General features: G+C 32.0%; 1 protein-coding gene across 1 annotated transcript; it reads left to right on the top strand.

Annotated features, from left to right (window-relative positions):
- Positions 1 to 8,937: 8,937 nt before the first annotated feature.
- LOC143620974 (WD40 repeat-containing protein HOS15-like) lies at positions 8,938 to 14,341 on the top strand. Its single transcript, XM_077092524.1, has 14 exons — positions 8,938 to 8,989; positions 9,421 to 9,566; positions 9,671 to 10,163; positions 10,995 to 11,089; positions 11,203 to 11,249; positions 11,329 to 11,479; positions 11,571 to 11,634; positions 12,118 to 12,276; positions 12,366 to 12,487; positions 12,556 to 12,630; positions 12,733 to 12,786; positions 12,867 to 12,940; positions 13,456 to 13,530; positions 14,001 to 14,341. The coding sequence occupies exons 1-14, from the start codon at positions 8,938 to 8,940 to the stop codon at positions 14,218 to 14,220; spliced, it is 1,827 nt and encodes a 608-aa protein (XP_076948639.1). The 3' UTR covers positions 14,221 to 14,341.
- The last annotated feature ends 9,363 nt before the right edge of the window (positions 14,342 to 23,704 follow it).

Below are 23,704 nucleotides of genomic sequence, written 5' to 3'. Positions count from 1 at the left end.
ACCTTGGACGAATAGGTTTCACAGTCTAGTCTCGGTGTATGTATTGCTCGTCAAGATGCTCTAACATCAACAAGCTCGGGTATTTTCCTTCGGATGTTGGTCCGAGATAAAGGCGGGTGTTTGTGTGTGTTTTTTAGAGTGTATGAAGGCTAGAAGATAAGAATGAGGGTTTTAGAGAGGTTTAAGGGATTTTACTAGGTTACTAACCCGTGTAGTACACGGGTGGAAAACAGGAAATTCGTCACGTAAAGAAATTTGATTATATATATGAATATTATATTATTCGTCTAATAAACACAAATAATTTTAACCGACAATATCGCCCGTTCTTGAAAGTAAGTTCATTGAACTTGTCTAAAATCGAAGGATACACAAAGTTTATTAAATCATATACTGGATATAATGAATTGTTAATTAGAAGCTCATCGGGAATTTGTACATTCATCTGTCGTCATTTGAACCCCCATCCCCAACATTCCATTCACCTATATCCAATAATTAATTCGCAAATTATTTTATCTCTTCAACATGTAAGGATTGGCATCCAACTATGAGCCTCGTGTTTTTTTGATAGTTTAAGTACCTTTCACTTTAACAAGATGTAGGAAGAACTTATTGAAGTGTAATTTAAAATAAACACGAACAAAAGTCTATACAATCTAACTATTTATTTAACAAAGTATCATAAATTTAATATTTACAACTCCGTAAATACTTCCTTTTATACAAGGTTTATACTTTAATTTGTAGCATTTCGTTGTTGTCAAAGATTAATATAAAATGGAACAAATTAGTTTTTTTAATAGTTAGTAACTAAACATTTAGAAACATCAATTGGCTTATATGACTTGTTTAACGATTCATAGAGCCATAACTTGTATACACTCTAATATTGACTTAAAATTGTTATGACTTCAACTCAATATGCTAATAACCCATCTGGTATTATAGTATTTTCCATAATACCTTACAGGAAAACCGTAATAGTTCAACATCTCCTTTGAATTTTTTATTTTGATATGAAACCTAAAGAGATTATAAGAAAATTATATAATAATTAAAATCAATACAAACAAAAAGGGAAAAGAAAAAGAATTGTTAATGAAATAATGAATAATATGATAATCGACTATTAGAGTATCAAATTAAACCTTACCGGAAAATAATTAATCTCCCTTACCGGAATTGGCGATGATGGAGATAGTAATATGAAACAGAGAGAAAGAGAGAGATTATAATGGTTAGGGTTTTCAACCTTAATATTTATATAATGTAAATGAGATGATTTAGTATGTTTTTGAATTCTAATAATAATTAAAATAATTAATATCATAATTACATTAATAGGTTAATTATGGATTGTTTGACTAGACTGTAAAAATATTTAAGTTATTGTAAATTTAATATTGGATATCTTTTTAGTAATAATGAATTTTTAATCATGGTACATTTAGACATTATGGAATGTTTGACCAGTTAAATTTAAAAGTTTAAAATTTAAAACTGAAAATCCTTATAAAAATAATAAATTTCAATCGTAGAAATGTTACACATTATGAAATGTTTGACCATTGATTTACAAAATTTACCTATGAGTTACAATTTAGAGTTAAAGTTTATAAAAATATTAAAATGACATAAAACTTTGAGGACTATGGTTATAAAATGGTGACACAAAATAAACATAGCTAAATGTCATTATGATAAAAAAAAACGTGTGTGTGTGTGTGTATACTTTTGAATGATAAAAATAGCACTAATGAAGACAATAGAAAAAAAATTGTTATGTTCCAAAATCGAATTGTCATAGAAAATAGCACTAAGGAAGACAATACAAACTTTATTTCAATATACATCGTTGGATAAATTAACCTTACAATATTCCAAGGCATGTCAAAATGCAATTAGAGTTAGATTTAGATTTAGTGACGATATAAATCATTAAATTCATAACAATAGGTAAGGGAAATTTAACATCACAAAACATACTTGTATACATTTAATTAAATGGTAGCCAAAGTTTGATTGTTTTGGTTGAAATGTTGACGAAATTTGAATACCTTTTATGGATTGTTTGACCAGATTGAAAAATATTTAAGTTAAAATTGGATATCTTTTTAGTAATAATGAATTTTTAATCATGGTACGTTTAGAAATTATGGAATGTTTGACCAGTTAAATTTAAAAGTTTAAAATTTAAAACTGAAAATCCTTTTAAAAATAATAAGTTTCAATCGTAGTAATGCTACACATTATGAAATGTTTGACCATTGATTTACAAAATTTACCTTTGAGATACACTTTAAAGTTTTAAAGTTTATAAAATTATTAAAATAGCATAAAACTTTGAGGACTATGGATATAAAATGGTGACACAAAATAAACATAACTAAATGTAATTATGATAATATATACATATATATATACACACACATACATACTTTTGAATGATAAAAATAGCACTAATGAAGACAATAGAAAAAAATTGTTATGTTCCAAAATCGAATTGTCATAGAAAATAGCATTAATGAATACAATACAAACTTTATTTCAATATATATCGTTGGATAAATTAACCTCACAATATTCCAAGGCATGTCAAAATGCAATTAGAGTTAGATTTAGATTTAGTGACGATATAAATAATTAAATTTATAACAATAGGTAAGGGAAATTTAACATCACAAAACATACCTGTATACATTTAATTAAATGGTGACCAAAGTTTGATTATTTTGGTTGAAATGTTGACGAAATTTGAAATAATATTTGCTAATATTAAAAATAAATAATGATGATTAGTAATGATGATTACTACCTTCTTTAACAATCAATCCGTTCATGTTAATATATATATGTTAGGATCAATGATGATTAGTTCTAGCGAATTGCCTAGAACTAATGATGATTAGTACATTCTTTAACAATCAATTTCATTATATATTAATTTTTTTCAATTTTATACATTAATTTTGACATTTATGTCTAATCAATAATTTGTCAAATATATAAGATTAAAAGTTTGTTGAGATTGAAGACATTAATATTGATAGTTGGGATTAGAAACTATAAAAAAATATTTTAAATTTATCAATTTCCATATTTAATAGGATCTAAATTTGTTATATTTAAGACTAAATTGATGGTCACATTTCATAACTTGTTAAGGAATCTGAATTAATTTCCATAATCAACTGTATTAAATATTTTTTTAGAATTCAAAATTCAAAAAACTTTCCATTTTTTTAAGTTGACTAACTAAACAATATATAGTTAAAATAAATAAAAGGTAAATGTAAAGTATGATGAGATTGAAAACTATAAACATCTTGTAAGTTTTTCAAATTGCGTATTTAGTATGGTATAAATTTGTTATGCTTAATGGACGGTTGTATTAATAAAATATATTTAATATTAATAGGAAATAGTATGTGCATAATATAAAATTTTAAAACACCATAAGAACTTCACTTAATACAAGAAACTTTTAAGTAGAATTTGACCAATAATAAAAGTCATGGAAATGTGGAAATAAATGAAAATCATGAAAACTTTATTATTGTATTTACGTAATTAAAATCATGAAAATATATTAAATAAAATTTGACCAATAATGAAAATCATGAAAATATATTAAATTGGATTTGACAAAGATATTTTTTAACAAATGGTGAAATTCAAACTCTATAACATATTTTTGTAAATTTCATATAAACGATGAGAATTGAATTTTGATATATATATATATATGACATTTGAATGGGGAAATCGGGTTCCAAAATGCCATATTAAATGTGTATAAATCTAAAAATGTAACGTAAGATAATATTAGAAAGTATAATAACGTTTTAAATTGCGTTGGCATTGGTAAATTAATTAGACTTTGATCAACAATAATATAAGATTGATTATCTTACTATAGATAATTTAATGTCTTATAGAATAATCAACTAAATTTTATTTCCGGATTATATAATAATCAATTGAATTACATAAATTATGAAAAATAAATAAATACATGAATACTAACAGAAATATACATTAATATTAAACAAAAATAAAAGGCATATTATCAAACAATACTCAATCCATGAAATTAATTAGCTATATCAAGTCGGGGACAATAACCTGAAATGATAAAATTAAATATTAATATCACATAATTATTGAATTACAAATTATGGAAGATTTGAATCATGTGAAAAAATGTAAAACTGATGTTAGAATTTACAGCCGGAAAATTTGAATCGCGTTACCGAAAAAACGAAATAGTGAAGATCTCCATTGAATCTTCGATTTTGATATATAACCTAAAGAGATTATAAGAAAAAAAAATTATATAATTATTAATATAAATACAAACAAAAACATAAAACAAAAATAATTGTAATTGATATAAAACATCATGCTTGGGAATGCAAGACTTCCGTACATAAGCTTGAATTCTATTACCCTGAAACATTAATATTAACATTAGTAAAAGATTGTATGAATGATATATAAAAATTAATGATTGTGTAAGAATACCATTTCGTCTTGCACAATCATTTTGATCAACCAATCCTCCTCGGGCTTTGAATTGTCCTTCAGACGCCAAAGTTTCAAAATACGCACCTTCAGGATACACTCACTGTTAAGAACATCCAATTGGTTCAACATGGTGATATTTGTTGGCTCCATATTCCTAGTGGTAAAAATATAAACAAAAAATTAATGTATTAAAAATAACAGTTTTAAGCCAAATACTAAATAACAAAATGGACGATATAAACACAAGACAAAATAGAAACATTAGAAATAAAGACAATCATTTTTGCTAAGATGGTGGGATAGTGTAAAAATTGTGGTGTGAAAGTGAAGTATTTATACGGATTGAATTTTGGGAGAACGAAATATATAAGGAATGTATATAGGGATTTAATTTAAAACAAAAAATTAGAGAATTTCAATAAACTTAAAGTATGTACGAAAATTAGGGAATGAGGAATAATTGATTTTCCAAAAATTTGAATTACTCAAATATAATGTGGTCAAATTAAATTATAATATTATACATATAAATGAATTAAATTAATATCTTTAAATTTAGACTATATTTAATCATAATGAATGTAACTTATTAATATAGAAATATAAGTTAGTAATTTATGTATTTACATTAATATAATAAATCATCAATTATATTACCGTATATCTAAATATCTAATGCATAAAAATATCGTATATATAATATATAAAATTATAATAAATTAGGATATATTTAAATACTAAATCATATGATTGAAATTTACTAAAATGCAATGTTACAAAATTAGATTAGTATAAATGTAATATTAGTTAATCTAAATGTTGACTATATTTAAACATCAATTATAACACCATATATTGTGTAATGTAATTCATATAAAGTGTGAAAATAAAAGTTACTAATTTAGTTTTTATTTATTAACATTAACAAAATTTGAATACAATTGAACACTAATTATCCAATCCAATATAATCAATTAGAATATTTAAAAATCACCAATTATTTAAATCAGTCAATAGGTCAACATTTGTATTTATAGTAAATCTTAAGGATGGTTAATCAAATATTTAATCAATTGAGACGAATTATGGGAGACTGAATTATAGAAGGAAGGTATACAGGTAATTGATTAGAAACAAAAATATAGGAAATTTCAAAAATTTTCAAAAAACTTATAGTAAAAACGAATAGAAGGGAAATCGTAATTAATGGATTTTCAAAATTTGAATTTACTAAAATGCAATGTTACAAAATTATATTAGTATAAATGTAATATTATTTAATCCTAATGTTGACTATATTTAAACATCAATTATAACACCATATATTATGTAATGTAATTCATATAAGGTGTGAAAATAAAAGTTACTAATTTAGTTTTTATTTATTAAAATTAACAGAATTTGAATACAATTGAACACTAATTATCCAATCCAATATAATCAATTAGAATATTTAAAAATCACCAATTATTTAAATCAGTCAATAGGTCAACATTTGTATTTATAGTAAATCTTAAGGATGGTTAATCAAATATTTAATCAATTGAGACGAATTATGTGGGACTGAATTATAGAAGGAAGGTATACATGTAATTGATTAGAAACAAAAATTTAGGAAATTTCAAAAATTTTCAAAAATTTTATAGTAAGAATGAATAGAAGGGAAATCGTAATTAATGGATTTTCAAATTTTGAATTTACTAAAATGCAATGTTACAAAATTATATTAGTATAAATGTAATATTATTTAATCTAAATGTTGACTATATTTAAACATCAATTATAACACCATATATTATGTAATGTAATTCATATAAGGTGTGAAAATAAAAGTTACTAATTTTGTTTTTATTTATTAAAATTAACAGAATTTGAATACAATTGAACCTAATTATCAAATCCAATATAAAATCAATTAGAATATTTAAAATCACCAATTATTTAAATCAGTCAATAGGTAAAATCACCAATCTCTATATTATTTGATTTGATTATTTGTTACGTATAGTTGTTATTATTAACCATCATTAAGTTTTACTATATTTACTATAATCAATTATTGTATATTTTTTGATTTAAATCTAATATAATCAATTAGAATATTTAAAATCACTAATCTCTATATTAAATTCATAATCTCTTCTGAAGATGAAATATCAAGAAATTATCTATATCATATATTATATATTATCTATCATATAAAAAACATTAAAACTGATGTGAAGAAAAAAAGGTTGGGAATTAAATCAACCAAAAATACAGAGTAATAAAATAAAAGACAGAATTACAAATTTTGTCCTTTAAAAAAAGCCAAATTACGGTTCGTGTCCTTTTTTTAGTTTCCTTGCAGGCGGTGTCCTTTAAACATTTTTTTCCTACATGTTATGTCCTTTACGCTAACTGGGTTAGAAAAACTCAGTTAAATACCCTCACGTGAGTCGCATGTGAGGGCACTTTTGTCTTTTCACACCGCCTCTGTATCTTTCTTTCTTCTCTCTCATAAATTAAAGAAACCAACCTGCAACTTTTTTTCCCTATCAAACCCAAACCCTAATTTCAAAAATGACACACACCTTCTACTCTAACTCTACTCTTACTTACACTCCTACTTCTTCCACCTCCACCGCCGCTGCCGCCAGTTCTTCCACCTCCACCTCCACCACCGCCATCATTGCTTCCGGCGACAATCTGACACCGACCCAGATCTTCCATCGCCGCAGGTGGTGGCGGTGGTGTTGACATTACATGCAGGTGGTGGTGGTTTTTACTGCTCTTCCAGTTCTTCCATCGCCGCAACGCCGCCAACCCGCCGTTGCTGGTTCCTTCTCTCTTCCTTCTCTATCACACCATCACCATACCACAACCACTCCTCAAACACCATCACCACCGCCACCACACCAATATGAACCACACAACAACATCTGAAACCAAAGAAATCACCCGATCCATTTCTCAAAACCGGGTTCGGGTCAGTGAAGCTTTCTCATGAACCAACCACTCAGATCAAGAAATTTGAAATACCCAGAAGCCTAAACTGAAAACCGACTTCAAGAAACAGCTAAAAAGATGAAATTTTCACAAACCCATATGCAAATCTAATCAATTAGGCATAAATAAAGAAAACCCAGTTGAGTAAATAGTTGAATTGATGGAATTTGAAGGTGGAATTTGAGGGTTTTGGGGGTAATTAGGGAGAGAGAGATTGGGGATGAGGAAGTCGTTGTAAATTTAGTCAAAGGTTCTCTTTTTCTGTGCTTTGTTTCTTTCTCATCAATACAACTGGTTGTAAAAGAATATGGAAAGAGAAAGTAATAAGAGAATAGTTGGGAATTCAACTTCTTTCTATATCAATTACTTTTTTTCAGTATAGTAATGAACAAGATTATTTTTTAGGAGTGGTTGGTGGCGGAGCTATGGTGGCGATGGTGAGGGTGTTTAAGGAGTGGTTGTGGTATGGTGATGGTGTGGTAGAGCATGGAGAAAGAAGGAAGAGAGAAGGAAGTGGTTGTGGTATGTGGCATGTGGTATGATGATGGTGTGGTGATGGTGGTGGCTTAGAGAGAGAAAGAAGGAGAATGTGTTATCAATTTGCAGGGACAGACGAAAAGACAAAAATGCCCTCACATGCGCCTCACGTGAGGGTATTTAACTGAGTTTTTCTAACCCAGTTAGCGTAAAGGACATAACGTGTATGAAAAAAATGTTTAAAGGATACCGCCTGCAAAGAAACTACAAAAATGATACGAACCGTAATTTAGCTTTTTTTAAAGGACAAATTTGTAATTCTGTCAAAATAAAATTGGTTATAAAACATAATTATAGTTAGAATTATTAAGTTCAAACATAATTATAAAATATTCAAAATTCAAAATTAACCATTAAATGAAAGATGAAAGAGAATACTTTAATAGCATTGATGAATTTTATTTAAATATATTATTGATTTATTTTATTAAAATAAAAATAGAGAAGCCATTGATACATGAAAAGTATGATCACCAACCAATAGGAAGGAAGGAAATTGACTTAAAGTATATTGCTTTAATAGTATAGTTAGATATACCATTAATCCCATGGACCTAAGTCCCATTACCATCCCTTATTTCATCTTTAAAATGTCCAAGCCCACACTCTAATACTTTATATTTATCTAAACATTATTAAATAAACGAAATTTCTTTTATTATTATTATTATTATCGAAAGCCCCATTTCAACTCGTTACATCATTTTCGACTCTAGTCCATAAGGTTTATTTTGCAATTAGAACCTTGAGGTTTCCGATCCAATGTAATGTTTGTTTTGTAGATGATAAATGAAGTATTATTAAAATGAATGAATTATTTGGATTTGGGGAACCCTCCGTCATCGTTAATTCAACCAAATCGCTCCGGATATTCAAATTAACATGAATTCACAGGAGTTGAATTATCTTGTCTACCGTTATCTTCTCGAATCAGGTCTCTTGTACAATTTCAATTGATTATTTTTTATATAGGTTTTAGCAATTCACGAGCTACTTAGGTTAAATTACTTATTGATGATAATCACTTTTCTTTGGAGAGGCTTGAAATGAGAACAATTACTTTAATGACATAAATCACTTTTTTTGAAAGAATACAAGTAACATAATAAGATGTTGCAGAGGCTTGAAATGAGAATAGACATATATCAGTTTCTCAAAATTAATTTTAAGTTTCACAAATGAACCTTTGTTTTAATATGATGTTAACTTCCTATGATGTTACTGGTCGTTTCACACATTGCATTAACGGTAGGATATAGAATTTGTAGAGGTTTGAAATGAAAACAGTTACTTTAATGGACATGTATCAATTTCCTTTAAATGAATTCAAGTTACATAATAACATATTATGAACCTTTGTTACAGGTTTTACACATACTGCTTTCACATTAGGATATGAGGCTGCACTGAATAAAAGTACATTGGATGGAAATGTAATTCCACCTGGCGCTCTTGTTACATTTGTGCAAAAGGGAATTCAGTATCTCGAACTAGAAGCAAATCTATCATGTGTAAGCACAGTTACATCTTTATACATTTACTGAATATAAGGAATCGATGATTTAGTTTATACGACTATTTGACTAACTGGTTTGTTGACTTGTTGGGTCTTCAGAATGATTCTGATATCGATGAAGATTTCTCGTTTATACAACCAATTGATCTCATCACAAAAGATGTTTACGAGTTGCAACAAATGATAAAAGAGAAGAAGCAAACTGCTCAAAAAAGTAAAATCCGAGAAAAAAACAGAGACCATAGGGAGCATGAGCAAGAACATTCTAGAGAGAAGGAAAAAGAACATCCTAGAGAAAAGGATAAAGAACATTCTAGAGAGAGAGAGAAGGAAGTTGAACTTGAACATGCTAAAGAGAGAGAAAAAGAAAGGCATCATGTTAGAGAACGAGAAAAGAAAATGGAAATTGAAAATCACCGAGAAAAAGAAGAAAAGGAAAAACAAATGAGGGAAAAAGAACGTGAATTGGAGAAAGTGGAGTGGGAAAAAGATAATGCTGAACAAAAAGAAAAGAAAAACGAGGATCTTGCTGATGTTAGACGTGATGAGGATAAAATGCGTGCCCAAAATGAAGAAAATGTAACCACTGAAGGTAATGCACTTTATTTTATTTAAAAAGATTTATTGGTGCATGACTTACCGTGCCTGTATAATTAACCTATATAATTAGCTGTTATTTTACAGCATATTACATAAAAGTAACTAACTTTGGTCACACTTTTGTTTGGAGTGACCATTAGGTGTATAAATGGCGGTCAGTTAACCGCTCGGTGGAAAGTTCGTTTATGCTCATTACTTAAATAACGAACGAACATGAACAAAACTTTAAATGAACGAACATGAACACATGTCTCATTTGTCCTTCACGTTACTTTTAACCGAATTTGGCTCAATTATGTCTGTTCCTTTACCTGAGTGAACTGTTTGTTTATACTGTTAGTGAATGAACCTAAATCACCACAAACATGTTTAGTTTCTTAACAAATGAACAAGGACAAGAAAGCCCCGTTTTTTTTAACTAACGAACACGAACAAGAAAACCCTGCTCGTTTAATTGTTCGTGTTTGGTCGTTTGTTTGGTTAAAGTTAAACAAACGAACACAATCATTAGTATGCTACCAATAACAGACATGGTAAAAAAAGTAAAATAGTAATGGTAAACCATGTAACTTAGAAAATTACCCTAAATGAAAACACAGCTCAAGCTGTGTTTGATTTTTATAAATAGTCCGATTTGTGGCCCAACGGGCCCTAGGGTTTCGTTTAAGTTTCGTTCCCTCTTCTATATATACCCTTGTACAATCTAAGTTAAAGCAAGTAGAAAACATTTGTTATCTCCAATAACAGACTGGTGAATCTTTCTGTAATTAGTTTTATTTTTCATATTATTACTCGTAATAATAAGTTTCTGATTGTATAATAGGACCGGATCCAATGGAAATTGACAACAATTCGACATCTATGTCTACAACTATTCCCAATTCTGACGTGACCGTTTTAAAAGGTCATACTTCCGAGGTATGTAAATCCCCCTTCTCTAAATCTTAGTTTAACGTTTTCGTATCCATTTAATTATAGTAATGAAAATGGAAAAAAAATTACCAAATGATTAACCGACAACGAGCCTGCAGGTTTTTGTATGTGCTTGGAGTCCAGCTGGATCTCTTTTGGCATCCGGGTGTGTGCATATCCAGTTTAAATCAACTGCTAAATTCTCATTTAAGTTTTTATGTAGTTTTTCATTTACAAATTTCTAGATCTGGAGATTCGACTGCTAGAATCTGGACGATTCGTGATGGCCCGTGTAGATCTAATTCACAATACGGGCCGTCAAATGTTGCGGTTTTAAAGCACTACAGAGGCAGAACAAATGATAAGAGTAAAGATGTGACGACACTTGATTGGAATGTGAGTTTTTATATCAAGATCAGGATTTGTAACTCGTGTTCTATAATGTTCTACTTAATTTTTGGTTTTTGCGGGCCTGTGTTTTGTGTAGGGTGAGGGTACACTACTTGCAACCGGTTCCTATGATGGTCAGGCCAGAATATGGAGTAAAGATGGTGAGTACTCTATGGTTTCATTTGGGTAAAAAGTGTGAATTTGGTTTCATTTTGATCAACTAAAATTAGACAATGGGTCAACTCGAGTTAGACAACATCACAACAGGTTAATTTAGGTAACTGGGCAAAATTTGGTTCGACTCAAATTAGACAACTGGTCAATTTGGTTTGACTCAAATTAGACCACTGGTCAATCTGGTTCAACTAGAATAGACAATGGGTCAACTTGGTTGGACTCAGATTAGACAATGGGTCATTTTGGTCAACTCAAACTAGACAACGGGCCAAATGTGGGTAACGGGTCCATTTTGTGTAACGGATCAAAAATTTGGGTAATGGGTCAATTTTGGCCAACTCAAATTAGACATGGGTCAATTTGGGTCAACTCAAACTAAACAACTGGTCAGTTTCGGTCAACTCAAATTAGACATCTATATTATTTTTGTAGATTTTCTTTTACAGACTGTTTATTTATTTATATAGGAGAGCTGGTAAATACATTAGCAAAACATAAAGGGCCAATATTCTCTTTAAAATGGAACAAAAAAGGAGATTATCTTCTAAGTGGCAGTGTTGACAAAACCGCAATCGTTTGGGACATTAAAACTGGAGAATGGAAACAACAGTTTGAATTTCATGCAGGTAATTATATATTTTAATAACAATGTAACGTTTTTTCAATTATATTATTTTATTATTATACATGTGATTCTAATAGTTAATCATTGCAGCACCGACACTCGATGTTGATTGGCGCAATAATGTCTCGTTTGCAACATGCTCAACCGACAACATGATTTATGTTTGTAAAGTTGGAGATAACAGGCCTGTAAAAACCTTTGTGGGCCATCGGGTATGTTTATTATATTTTTATACCAAAAAATGAATAGTTTTGTAAAAGGTTTTTCAATGTTAATTTAGGGTGAAGTTAATGCTATCAAATGGGATCCTACTGGTTCATTTCTGGCTTCATGTTCAGATGATTCTACTGCTAAGGTGATTGTCATAGGGGCATAATAGTCTTTTTATCATTTACTTGAAATTTTGAGTTTTTTATGTTTTGTTGGATTAATTAGTTATAAATTAATGATGATGTAGATATGGAGCTTGAAGCAGGATACGTGCTTGCATGAGTTGAAGGAGCATACAAAGGTACAAACTAATGACATATTAAATAATACTATATTATAAATGGGATTATTGCTAATAGGTATTATTACATTGATTGGCAGGAAATATATACCATCAGATGGAGCCCAACAGGTCCTGGAACTAATAACCCTAACCAGCCATTAGTCTTGGCAAGGTAAATAAACACCATTTTTTGCTTTATATATATATATATATATATAGGATGAGTATCATTACAGAACCCTTAAATTATTTAAGAACTTGAAGGAACCATTGAAAACTAACGTTTTTTATAAAAATTTTTGTATGTTAATGTTATTTGAGTGTAGTTTCATCATTTTGTATATCTATGTTTATAATTACAGTTTTGAAAATTAGTTTTATACATATCTATGTTTTATTTTACACCTATGTAAATTTGTTAATACATAAATTTTACACATATGTAAACTTGTGATTTATATATGTAATCAAAATTTTTTATATAAAATATGATAAAACTACTCTTAAATAATGTTAGTATATAAAAAAAATGAAAAAAATGTTTGATTGTTTAGAGTTCCTAACAGTTCTTAACTTTTTTGGAGTTCTTAAATGATACCAACCCTATATATATATATATATATATATATATATATATATATTTCATTTGTTATTATTACTTTATTTGCATTTTTGAATATTTAACAGTGCATCATTTGACTCTACCATAAAGCTATGGGATGTTGAAACTGGGAGCCTTCTTCACAGTTTAGTTGCTCATGGGTACAATACTTATATCATTTACCTTTTAGCTTTTTAATTAATTCCCAGTATATTAGTTGTGCTTGTAGCCACTTATATGGCTTCAAGAACAATTTATACACTGTTAAGGGCTAACTCTGTAAAAGTGTATAAAAGTTACCGATACACCTGCTTCCAAGTCATCATTTTAGGTTAATCACTTTAAATTCTTTGGGACATGATCTAAAAAAGTTCAGTTAAATTTGGTATGAAGTAAACCAACTAATTTTTAGTGTTTTAGCGGTTTAGTCCCTTAACATATGTTTTTAATTAGTTATATTCCTGAACTTTTTTAAAATAACATTTAAACCGGTTGAACAGCTTTATATACACAGGTTAATAAAAGTAAAACTAACCAACTTTCAACATTTTAACTTTTTTTTTATCTCTTAGCCTTTTCTTTCTGGATACTTGATATACACACCTTAACCGCTTTTTATTATTGAATGAAGGGATCCTGTATATTCTGTCGCATTTAGCCCGAACGGTGAGTACTTAGCAAGCGGATCATTGGACAAATGTATGCACATTTGGTCTGTTAAAGAAGCTAGAGTAGTTAGAACATATGAGGGAAGTGGCGGGATCTTTGAAGTTTGTTGGAATAAAGAAGGCGATAAGATTGGGGCATGTTTCTCAAACAATGTTGTTTGTGTCTTGGATTTCCGTATGTAGTCTTTGGTTTTTTTTCTTTTTTTTTTAAGTTTTCAGGAGATTGGATTTTTTAGGGAATTTGGTACGGTGATTTAGGAAGTAACCTGAACTTGTAGTTTGGCCTGGTATAACATTACTTGCCTTATATCTTTAGGTGCTATTGGCCCTATAGATTTAATAATTTCTTTCTTTTTTTTTTTAGTTTTTTATTTTTTGAATTTTATCCGTTAATTTGATAGAATCTTTAAATTGGCTAATCAATCTTCTTTTTGCAGACGATGTTTGTGAAATTGAGTTGGTATGATACATATGGTGGTAATTATTTTTAGATAGTAACTAAACTAGGTTCCTGTTTTTCTTTCCATAGGAAGCTTGATTTTCTTCTAGTTTTTTCTTTGTATAATTATTTTCTGTAGTTTACTTTTTCTTTTTTTACCATCTGCAAGTGTATGGTATGGTTGTGGGCTTTGTGGCGGCTTGTAACAGGTGTGTGTGGGTTGGTTCAGTTTTGGGTTAAAACCAAACCAAAAATTTAGGTTTTTGAGTTTTTTAAAAACCATTTAATTTTAGAATTTTGCTTGAAAATCTTGCCACAAAAAAAATTAGTGGGGTCAGTAAATGATTTTAGGCCTAAATTGTTTTTTTGGTAACAAAATTAGCACGGCCAGTAAATGATCTTACCTGAAAGCGTAACCAATTCTAACCTTTGGCTTTTTTGAAAACATATTCTAACATTTGGCTTTTGTAAAAACATAAAACCAAACTGTTGTTTTTTGTTTTAGTTTGGTTATATCGGTTTGGTGTTTTTAGTTTCTAATGAGTTTTCTTTTTTCCTTGCATACCCGTAGCTTCTAGCATGTGGTAAGCATTCTGGTTATACAACATTTTGCAAGATTCCACCCTTAAATTATAGACAGAATTACAGAAATTGTCCTTTACGTTTACCTCAAATGTCACTGGTGGTTATTTATCTTTCAAATTGATGTTTATTGTCCTTTACATTTAAAAATGTTACACCTTTTGTCCTTTAGGCCTAACCCCGTTAAAAAACCTCGTTAAGTTATGTCTTCTTGACCTTTTCCTTCCCATCCTAATATGTAAGTATATATGTATTTTTTTTATACTTCCCCATCTCCTTTCTCTATCAACCCACCCACATCAAGGCTACCAAACACATCATCTAAGCACTACCAGTCTACCACACCATGTCACCGGAGCAACACCGCACCCATCGAAGCAAACGCCGTGGTTAAGCCATATCAGTCACCACCAACAGCTACCACCACCCTACACTACCCTTTCTAATCAAATTCTAGAGTTAGCAACAACTCGAACCCTCCTCTCTCACTAGATTCTCTCTCCATGCCCTAAATCAGTGTTACTCATACCATATATAATACGATTCTAGAGAAGACAAGGCTTTTGTTCAAATTCTAGAGTCAGCAATGGAATCGTTGATTGCTCAATCTGCTCGAGAAGATAGGGCTTTTGTTCAGAATTCAAAAAAGAGGAGATTAGTGTTTCACTTTCCTCGGATTGGCGTCTGATTGATACCAGCGAAGCTTGTAGTCGGTTATTTTCTTGAAGATAGGTGTTTCAAGTGGTGTTTAAGCTAAAAAATTGATCGACAATCATGTTTCAAGTGGAGTGTGAGCGTGGTGCTGGTGACAGGCGGTGATGGTTGTGGCCGGCGGTGGTGACAGGCGGTGATGGTGTCGGCCGGCGGTGGTGCTGTTGGATGCGTGGAAGTGGCGACGAAGGGATGTTAATGGTTTTGGGTGGGATTAATTATTGTTTTATTATAATATATAATATATTTATAATATGTTAATTTAATTTGTTTTTAATATATAATATAATTAGGGGAAATATTAACAGGATCTTAAATTACGGTAATACCCCCACGTGAGCAGCACATGACACAACTTAACGAGGTTTTTTAACGGGGTTAGGCCTAAAGGACAAAAGGTGTAACATTTTTAAACGTAAGGACAATAAACATCAACTTGAAAGATAAAGGACCACGAGTGAAATTTGAGGTAAACATAAAGGACAATTTCTATAATTCTGTCTAAATTATATGCATTTCATATTTGGATTTAGATAACACACCTAAAAGAATTTTATTTCTTGCTTCATGAGTTCTGTTAATCAGTTTGTTTTTTTTAGGTTTGTTCAGTTTCGGATTCCTTCTACATGTTAAACCCCACCACTTATAAAATCAAAGACAGAATTACAAATTTTGTCCTTTAAAAAAAGCCAGATTACGGTTCGTGTCCTTTTTTTAGTTTCTTTGCAGGCGATGTCCTTTAAACATTTTTTTCCTACACGTTATGTCCTTTACGCTAACTGAGTTAGAAAAACTCAGTTAAATACCCGCACGTGAGACGCATGTGAGGGCATTTTTGTCTTTTCATCTATACATAATAAAAAAAATATAAAACTCTTTCTCTCTCTTATCAAACTCTACTCTCTCTCCATGCTTCTCTTTCTTTCATAATCACCAACCACCACCACCAACTCACCACCACCAGCCACCCCCACACCTGCCCCATCCAACCTCCAGCAAACACTACCTTTTTTGCAACTAGCCACCTCCACCATTCACCGCCATATCTACCTCCCCTTTCACCAAATCCGCTACCACCATCGTTCACCTCCGTTTCCGATTTCCGGCCACTTGAAACACTGTTCAACCTCGTTCAGATCTTGTTGCCTAGACTTCAAATGATTCTTTCTTTTGTTGACTATTGTGAGATCTAATATAATTGTTTAATCACAAAAGCATTAAATCACAGCCACTTTTTCAATCAACAACCTTTCACAAACAAAAAATTTGTTTCATCGATTCCGTAACCTATCCCCTTGCTACCAGAACCGAGTTAATATCACAGGTGTAAACTCACTTTAAAATCACCGAGTCTAGGCAACACAAGAGATGAAATCACCAAAGTCTAGGTAACAAGATCTGAACGAGGTTGAGAACTTAACGGTGTTCAGATCTGAACGGTGTGTTCAGATCTGGACTGAAAAAAAAGGTAGTGGTTCAGGTGACCGGAAAATGGAGGTGGTGATTCAGGTGGGGATTCATAGGTGATGGTTCAGGTGGCCGGAAACAGAGGTGGTTTTTCAGGTGGCCGGAAACCGGAAACGGAGGTGGTGGTTCAAGTGGCTGGAAACCGGAGGTGGGGTTGGTGGTGGATTTAGGGTTTTGCAAGTGGTGGGAGGGGTGATAAACTTTTTGCAGGTGTTGACGAAAAGACCAATATGCTCTCACATGCGTCTCACGTGAGGGTATTTAACTGAGTATTTCTAACCCAGTTAGCGTAAATGACAAAACGTGTAGAAAAAAAATGTTTAAAGGACACCGCCTGCAAAGAAACTAAAAAAGGACACGAACCGTAATTTGACTTTTTTTAAAGGACAAAATTTGTAATTCTGTCAAAATAAAATCAAAACATGTCATATTTCACCCTCTGAAGTTATTGTAAAAGATAATTTCTTTTTAGAAAAAAGGTTCAAAAACATTTTATTTTAAAAAAAAATAAGCTAAATATAAAATGAGTTTTGGATTATAAATAGTTAATAGCATTTCTCTAGTTAGTATGTTCATTTTTTTTATAAAGTTTATTTAAAGAATAATCGTATTACGTATAATTAAAAATAATTAACCTTTTTTTTTGTTACATTCGGGTGCATAAGATTAATGTCATCTGACCAAAGAACCAAACTTTTTGCTTGTGTGCCAACTACTTGATCTCTAATAAGGTGGCAGTCAACCTCAGTTTGTTTCATCCTCTCATGAAATACTTGATTCTTAGCTATATGAATAACTAATTGACTATCACAGTACAACCGCATCAACTCGTTAGAAACAACCCCGAGTTCTACGAGAAGACGGAAAATCCATGTCATCTTTGATGTAACATCTGCCATGGCTCTATACTCTGATTCAGCGCTCGATCTAGATACTGTGTGTTTTTTGTTACTTTTCCATGATACAAGATTTCCTCCAACAAACACACAATACCCGATGGTAGATCTTCGTGAAATCGGACAACCTGCCCAATATGCGTCTGAGAAACCTGATATTCGACCATCTACTTCTTCCGTGAAAGCACCTACACGACAATGACCCTTATCAGATTATAGGATGCCAAGACTCGGTGTGGCCTTGAGATATCTTAAGACATGAAGAGCAGTATCCCAGTGACTGATGTATGGTGTAGCCATGAATTGGCTTAGAACACTGACAGTAAAGGAAATATCCGGTCTGGTGACAGTTAAATAATTAAGTTTACCAACCAATCGTCTTTATTGTTCAGGATCCTTCATCAGATCCCCTTCCTCCGGAAGGAGTTTCTTTGTAGGAAGGATAGGGGTGTCAACTGGCTTGCAACCCAATAAGCCGCATTCGATCAACATATCAAGGACATACTTTCTTTTAGAGAGAAGTACTCCTTGTGGAGAACGAGACACCTCTATGCCAAGGAAGTACCTTAGTCGACCTAAGTCGCTAACTTGAAACTGATACTGAAGAAACTGTTTGACTTCGGTAATCCCGACCTCATCATCTCCTGTAATTATGATGTCATCCACATACACAACTAAAATGATCATTTTCCCCTTTCTGGTGTCTGAAAAAGACGAAGTGATCATTTGCACTATGAGTCGTCCCAAATTGTCCCATAACAGTAGAAATCGACCAAACCATGCCCTAGGAGATTGTTTAAGACCGTATAGAGAACAACGTAGTCTGCAAACCTTTGAGGCCTCCTCATCGACAATGAACCCCGGTGGCTGCTCCATATATACCTCCTCCTCAAGAACACCATTAACAAAGGCATTCTTGACATCAAATTGGTGAAGCGGCTAATGATTTATGGCACGGAGAGAAACGAAAATACGCACAGAAGGCATTTTAGCAACCGGCGAGAAAGTTTCATCAAAGTCAATGCCATATGCCTGAGAATACCATTTTGCGACCAACCGGGCCTTTAAGCATTGTAAGGAGCCATTCAGGTGTAGTTTAACTGTGAACACCCAACGGCAACCAACAATACATTTCCCTTTAGGAAGCGTTTCAAGATCCCATGTATGATTGGATCTTAGAGCCCCAATTTTCTCTTCCATAGCATGTCTCCACCCTGGGTGAGCGAGAGCGCTCGTCACATTTTAGTTAATTAGTCCACAAAAGTTTGAGTACAAAAGTCTAAGAGTTCAGTAAGCAAAGCCCAACGATGAAGGATCAGGCCCAACGAAAACAGAAGACGTTGACCGAGAATGGAGAACGTTGACCGAGAGCAGAGAACGTTGATCGAGAACCCATGATTTTGACCGAGAACGAAGAGCAGAGAACAGTTGTGACCGAGAACTCTTGATGTTGGCCGAGAGAACTTGATTTTGGCCGAGAACGATCAAACTTGGCCGGGAACGATGAAACCAAACCAATAACCCAGAGTGATTGACCGAGAACCTCTTAGAAGATCCCGAGAATGGTTTAAACAGGCCGAAAACTATCAAATTAGTTGAATTTTGATAACAAACTTCCAAAATTAAAGGGATTTTATTTGTTTCCAAAATCAAAACTCAATCTCTCACCAAAATAACTTCTGCGTCTTATCCGGTAAACTGACCACCGGAAACTCAACCCAAAACACCAAGAACACTTAGATCTTGAATCCGTTGATATCAAACCGAGCCTTGAATGGTTCAAATGGCTCTGATACCAATTGTAAGTCCTGTAAATGGATCTTTCAATACGATATCAACACACCTCAAAGATATTGCAGAATATATCGTAAGGTGATTCAAGATAAACACGCAAATACGTAAAGAGCACAAGAAGATGCTTCAAAATACACGTTTTATTAACGTCGGGTGCTTAAGCACTTGATTACACAATACAAGTTCAACACACTAACAAATGAACGGCTAGCCCTAACCCTATACACATATTCTATATATATAGGGAGCCAAAGCCCACCGAGATCACAATGTGATCTCGGCTTACATACACAAACACATAAACATGACCTACAATAATAAACTAAGTACAAACCATAAATATAGACCCAACAGTCTAAGTCTCAATGACCGAAGACTAAAGTTTGAGTTTTGTTGACTGTAGACCAAAATTTTGACCATTGACCAATATATTTACCTTTGACCCAAAATATTGAGCGACGACCCATTGGTGACTTTTGACCAGTTATCTAGACTTAACATAGTCATATGATATCCTTAGTCACAACTTAACAATCAATCATGTAATTTGCACTTAACCACTTTTCATGAAGTCATGTGACTAAATAAAATAGTTATAACTCACAAGTAAGATAAACATTTAGTCAAATGGTTTCAAGTTGACCAATAAAGTCAAATTCCAAGTTAACGCAACAATCTTTGCACAAACTATAACTATTTCACCAAAACAGCAAGCTGGACAAATTTGGACAGATTTCTAATCCCCAAACCCTATTTTTCTAACCAACTAAAACATGGAAATAAATTGCCAAAAAATTTCCACCTAGACTTTCAATTATTATTTACATCGAGGAAATTTTATTGTAATTTTTTCAACATTCACAAAAATCATGAAAATTAATATACTATGCCGACCTACTTTCAGCTACTTTATTTGCGCAACATAAAGTAAATATTTGGCAAACGTTCCATGTATGTCCAATCGATGCAAGACCAATTGTATTTGTTTTAAAACTCAACTTATAACACTCCAGAAGTGGAATCACTCAAATATTCATTTTCAATTACAAGTTATGCTCTTTACAAAACAGACAAGAAAATCCCTTGTTCAATCAGAACCGATACCAGATTTTGTAAATTCATAATAAGTAGTCAAACAGAGTCCAAAAAATTATGATATTTTACTTTTTGAAAACTAGACTCAAAGTACTTAACTGTAGAATCAATAATCAATCACAAATACTAACATATCAACAAGTTATACAACTAGCAATCTAAATTACAAAATCTCAGCAAGCAGATCCAAATCTAAATTCACAACAATCTTGATTTCCATTTCTCTACGATCCTAAATCACCAATGGAACATTTTATATGATCAAAACTCATGTTTTCCAATATTATACCAAATTTATAAAATAACATTTATATATAAAAGGGTTCTATCTTTTCTTTTATATCAAGACACAACAATCCCTTTTAAACAAATCAAACTTGATCGTACTTTATTTATTTGTATGACCCAATCATTTGGATACTAATTTCACAAATCAAAAATTAAAATCATAAAGAAAATATATGCTAAACATGTTTACCTATTTTCTTGATCTAAAGATTCAACACCCTTGCTCCCAATAATCACCAAAAGTACTTGTGTGTGTGCATGATCTTTGATAGAGTTTTAGCAAAATGAAATGTGAATGTGTGCGTGTGTGTGTGGTTTACGGGCAAGAAGAGCAAGAGGGGGGGGGGGAGGGAAAGAGTTTGTAATCTCTATGATAATAATACTAACATCAAGGCTCCATTTAATAAAATACAACCATAGGTAATTTTTATTTTTATTCATTTGAGACATGTTACAAACTTAAAACATTTCCTAGGGATTATATAGTTTGAAGTATAAATAGTCCAACTAGATAATTAACATGTAACATATCATATATTGTAACATTTTAATCATCTAATTTCATCCAGTTTTCTTATAATATCACATAAGCATATAACAACTAGTCATGTAACATATTAAGCATGTAACACAATTATACTTATCATATATGATACATGTAGCATATCATGTTTATTATAATATGTATGACAAGTTTATTATTCTAGTTACCAACAACTAGTTACTCATGCTTAGGTCACCAACAACACGACTGAATCAATTGTATGCATACATAACACTTCATGCATGAGAGTTCATTAACGTAGTTAACAGAACTAACTGGGTTTACAGACATAGTCAACAAGATTTAACTGGTTTAGTTAACGGAGTTAACCTGAAAATTGGCAGTTGTCACAGTTTAACACCGTCAATGGTAGGTAACAAAGAAGAGCCGATAATCCAACCCAAAGCGAGTGAGGGGATATCGTTGCAGGTTCCAAAGCTGAACGGAACTAATTACATAACATGGGAGATTGTGGTGAAAGTGATCTTAGATGATCAAGAGTTATGGTAAGTTATTCAACCGAATGAGGGTGCGGTTATTGATGCGAAGAATAATAAAACAACAAGAGTGTTTCTGTTTCAAGTAATATAAGGTGATATTCTTCTTCAGATTGCTCAATACAAAAATGACCGGGAAATATGGACGCCTTTAAAGGCACGGTATGTTGGGGCCGAGCGAGTTCAAAAGGCTCGGCTGCTAACATTGAAATGTGAATTTGAGAAACTCAAGATGGCGAAGACGAGACCGTTGATCAGTTTGCAGGAAAACTAACAAGTATGGTTTCAAAGGCAACGAGTCTAGGTCACGTGTTCGAGCAAGATGTCTTGGTGAAAAAGTTACTGGATGCAGTTCCAGACAAGTACTTTCAACTTGTAGCCTCAATCGAACAAAGTGTTGATCTCGATAGTATGATGTTTGAAGATGTTGTTGGAAGACTTAAAGCGTTAGAGGAACGTCTACGAGGGAGAGAACGTGTTTCAAATCACAAGGTCAGTTACTTTTTAATCGCTCGGAATGTAATTACAAAGGCAAGTCGTATGATCAGTCCGGTAGCCGAGGTAAGGGTTGGCCGAGTTCACAGGGACGTTGAAAAGGCCAGGAAACCAGAGGTCAAGACAGAGAGGATGAGGATCAAGATGGTTGTGAAAACCGAGATGGTCAACATCGTGGGTCAAGGTATATGGGTCAAAGAAGAACCAATGATCGTCAATGGAGAAGAAAGGATATGTCACAGGTTCAGTGTTATCGCTGTGATGAGTTCGGTCACTTTGCGTCTTTTTGTCCGGAACGTATGAAAAAAAAGGAAGAATTAACTTGAACAAAGTTGATGATTTTGATCCATCTTTATTTATGATAAAAGGTGATTAGAAAATGGTTTTACTAAATGAAGACGATGTGATTCTAAATCGTTTCGAAACCGAACCGATGGAGAAAGGTGTTTCGTATCTCGACAACGGAGCATCGAATCACATGACGGGTAATAAAGCGTGTTTTTATGAATTGAATGAACAAGTCATGGGAAAGGTGAAGTTAGGAGATGAATCTTGTATTGATATTCAGGGAAAAGGGTCGGTCTTAATTGAAGAAAAAACGGGGGAGCAACGTTTGTTGACCGATGACATCCAGAGCTTACAGTGCAATATTATAAGTCTTGGTCAAGCAACGGAAGGTGGATGCGAGATTCACATGAAGCATGATTTGCTAACCATTGAAGATGTACAGGTAAACTTTTGATGAAGGTGACAAGGACCAAGAATCTGTTGTACACGATTGGTCTTAAGATAACAAGTCATGATAAACGATCTATCATTGGAATGAAGAATTTTGCAGGTAGGGATCTTCAAAGAATTG

The sequence above is a fragment of the Bidens hawaiensis genome, unplaced genomic scaffold, assembly GCF_021521415.1.
Source record: "Bidens hawaiensis isolate Kalapana, Puna unplaced genomic scaffold, B.hawaiensis_p1.1 tig00002754_1, whole genome shotgun sequence".
In the NCBI taxonomy this organism is placed as follows: Eukaryota; Viridiplantae; Streptophyta; class Magnoliopsida; order Asterales; family Asteraceae; genus Bidens; species Bidens hawaiensis.
This window is presented reverse-complemented; position numbering and strand designations above follow the sequence as displayed.

Excerpts from the sequence above, each read along its gene's own strand:
- LOC143620974 (XM_077092524.1), top strand. The coding sequence starts at position 8,938 with ATGAATTCACAGGAGTTGAATTATCTTGTCTACCGTTATCTTCTCGAA. Across the intron at positions 11,635-12,117 it reads CAGAATATGGAGTAAAGATG|GAGAGCTGGTAAATACATTA; the intron begins GTGAGTACTCTA and ends TTATTTATATAG. Across the intron at positions 12,488-12,555 it reads AAACCTTTGTGGGCCATCGG|GGTGAAGTTAATGCTATCAA; the intron begins GTATGTTTATTA and ends ATGTTAATTTAG.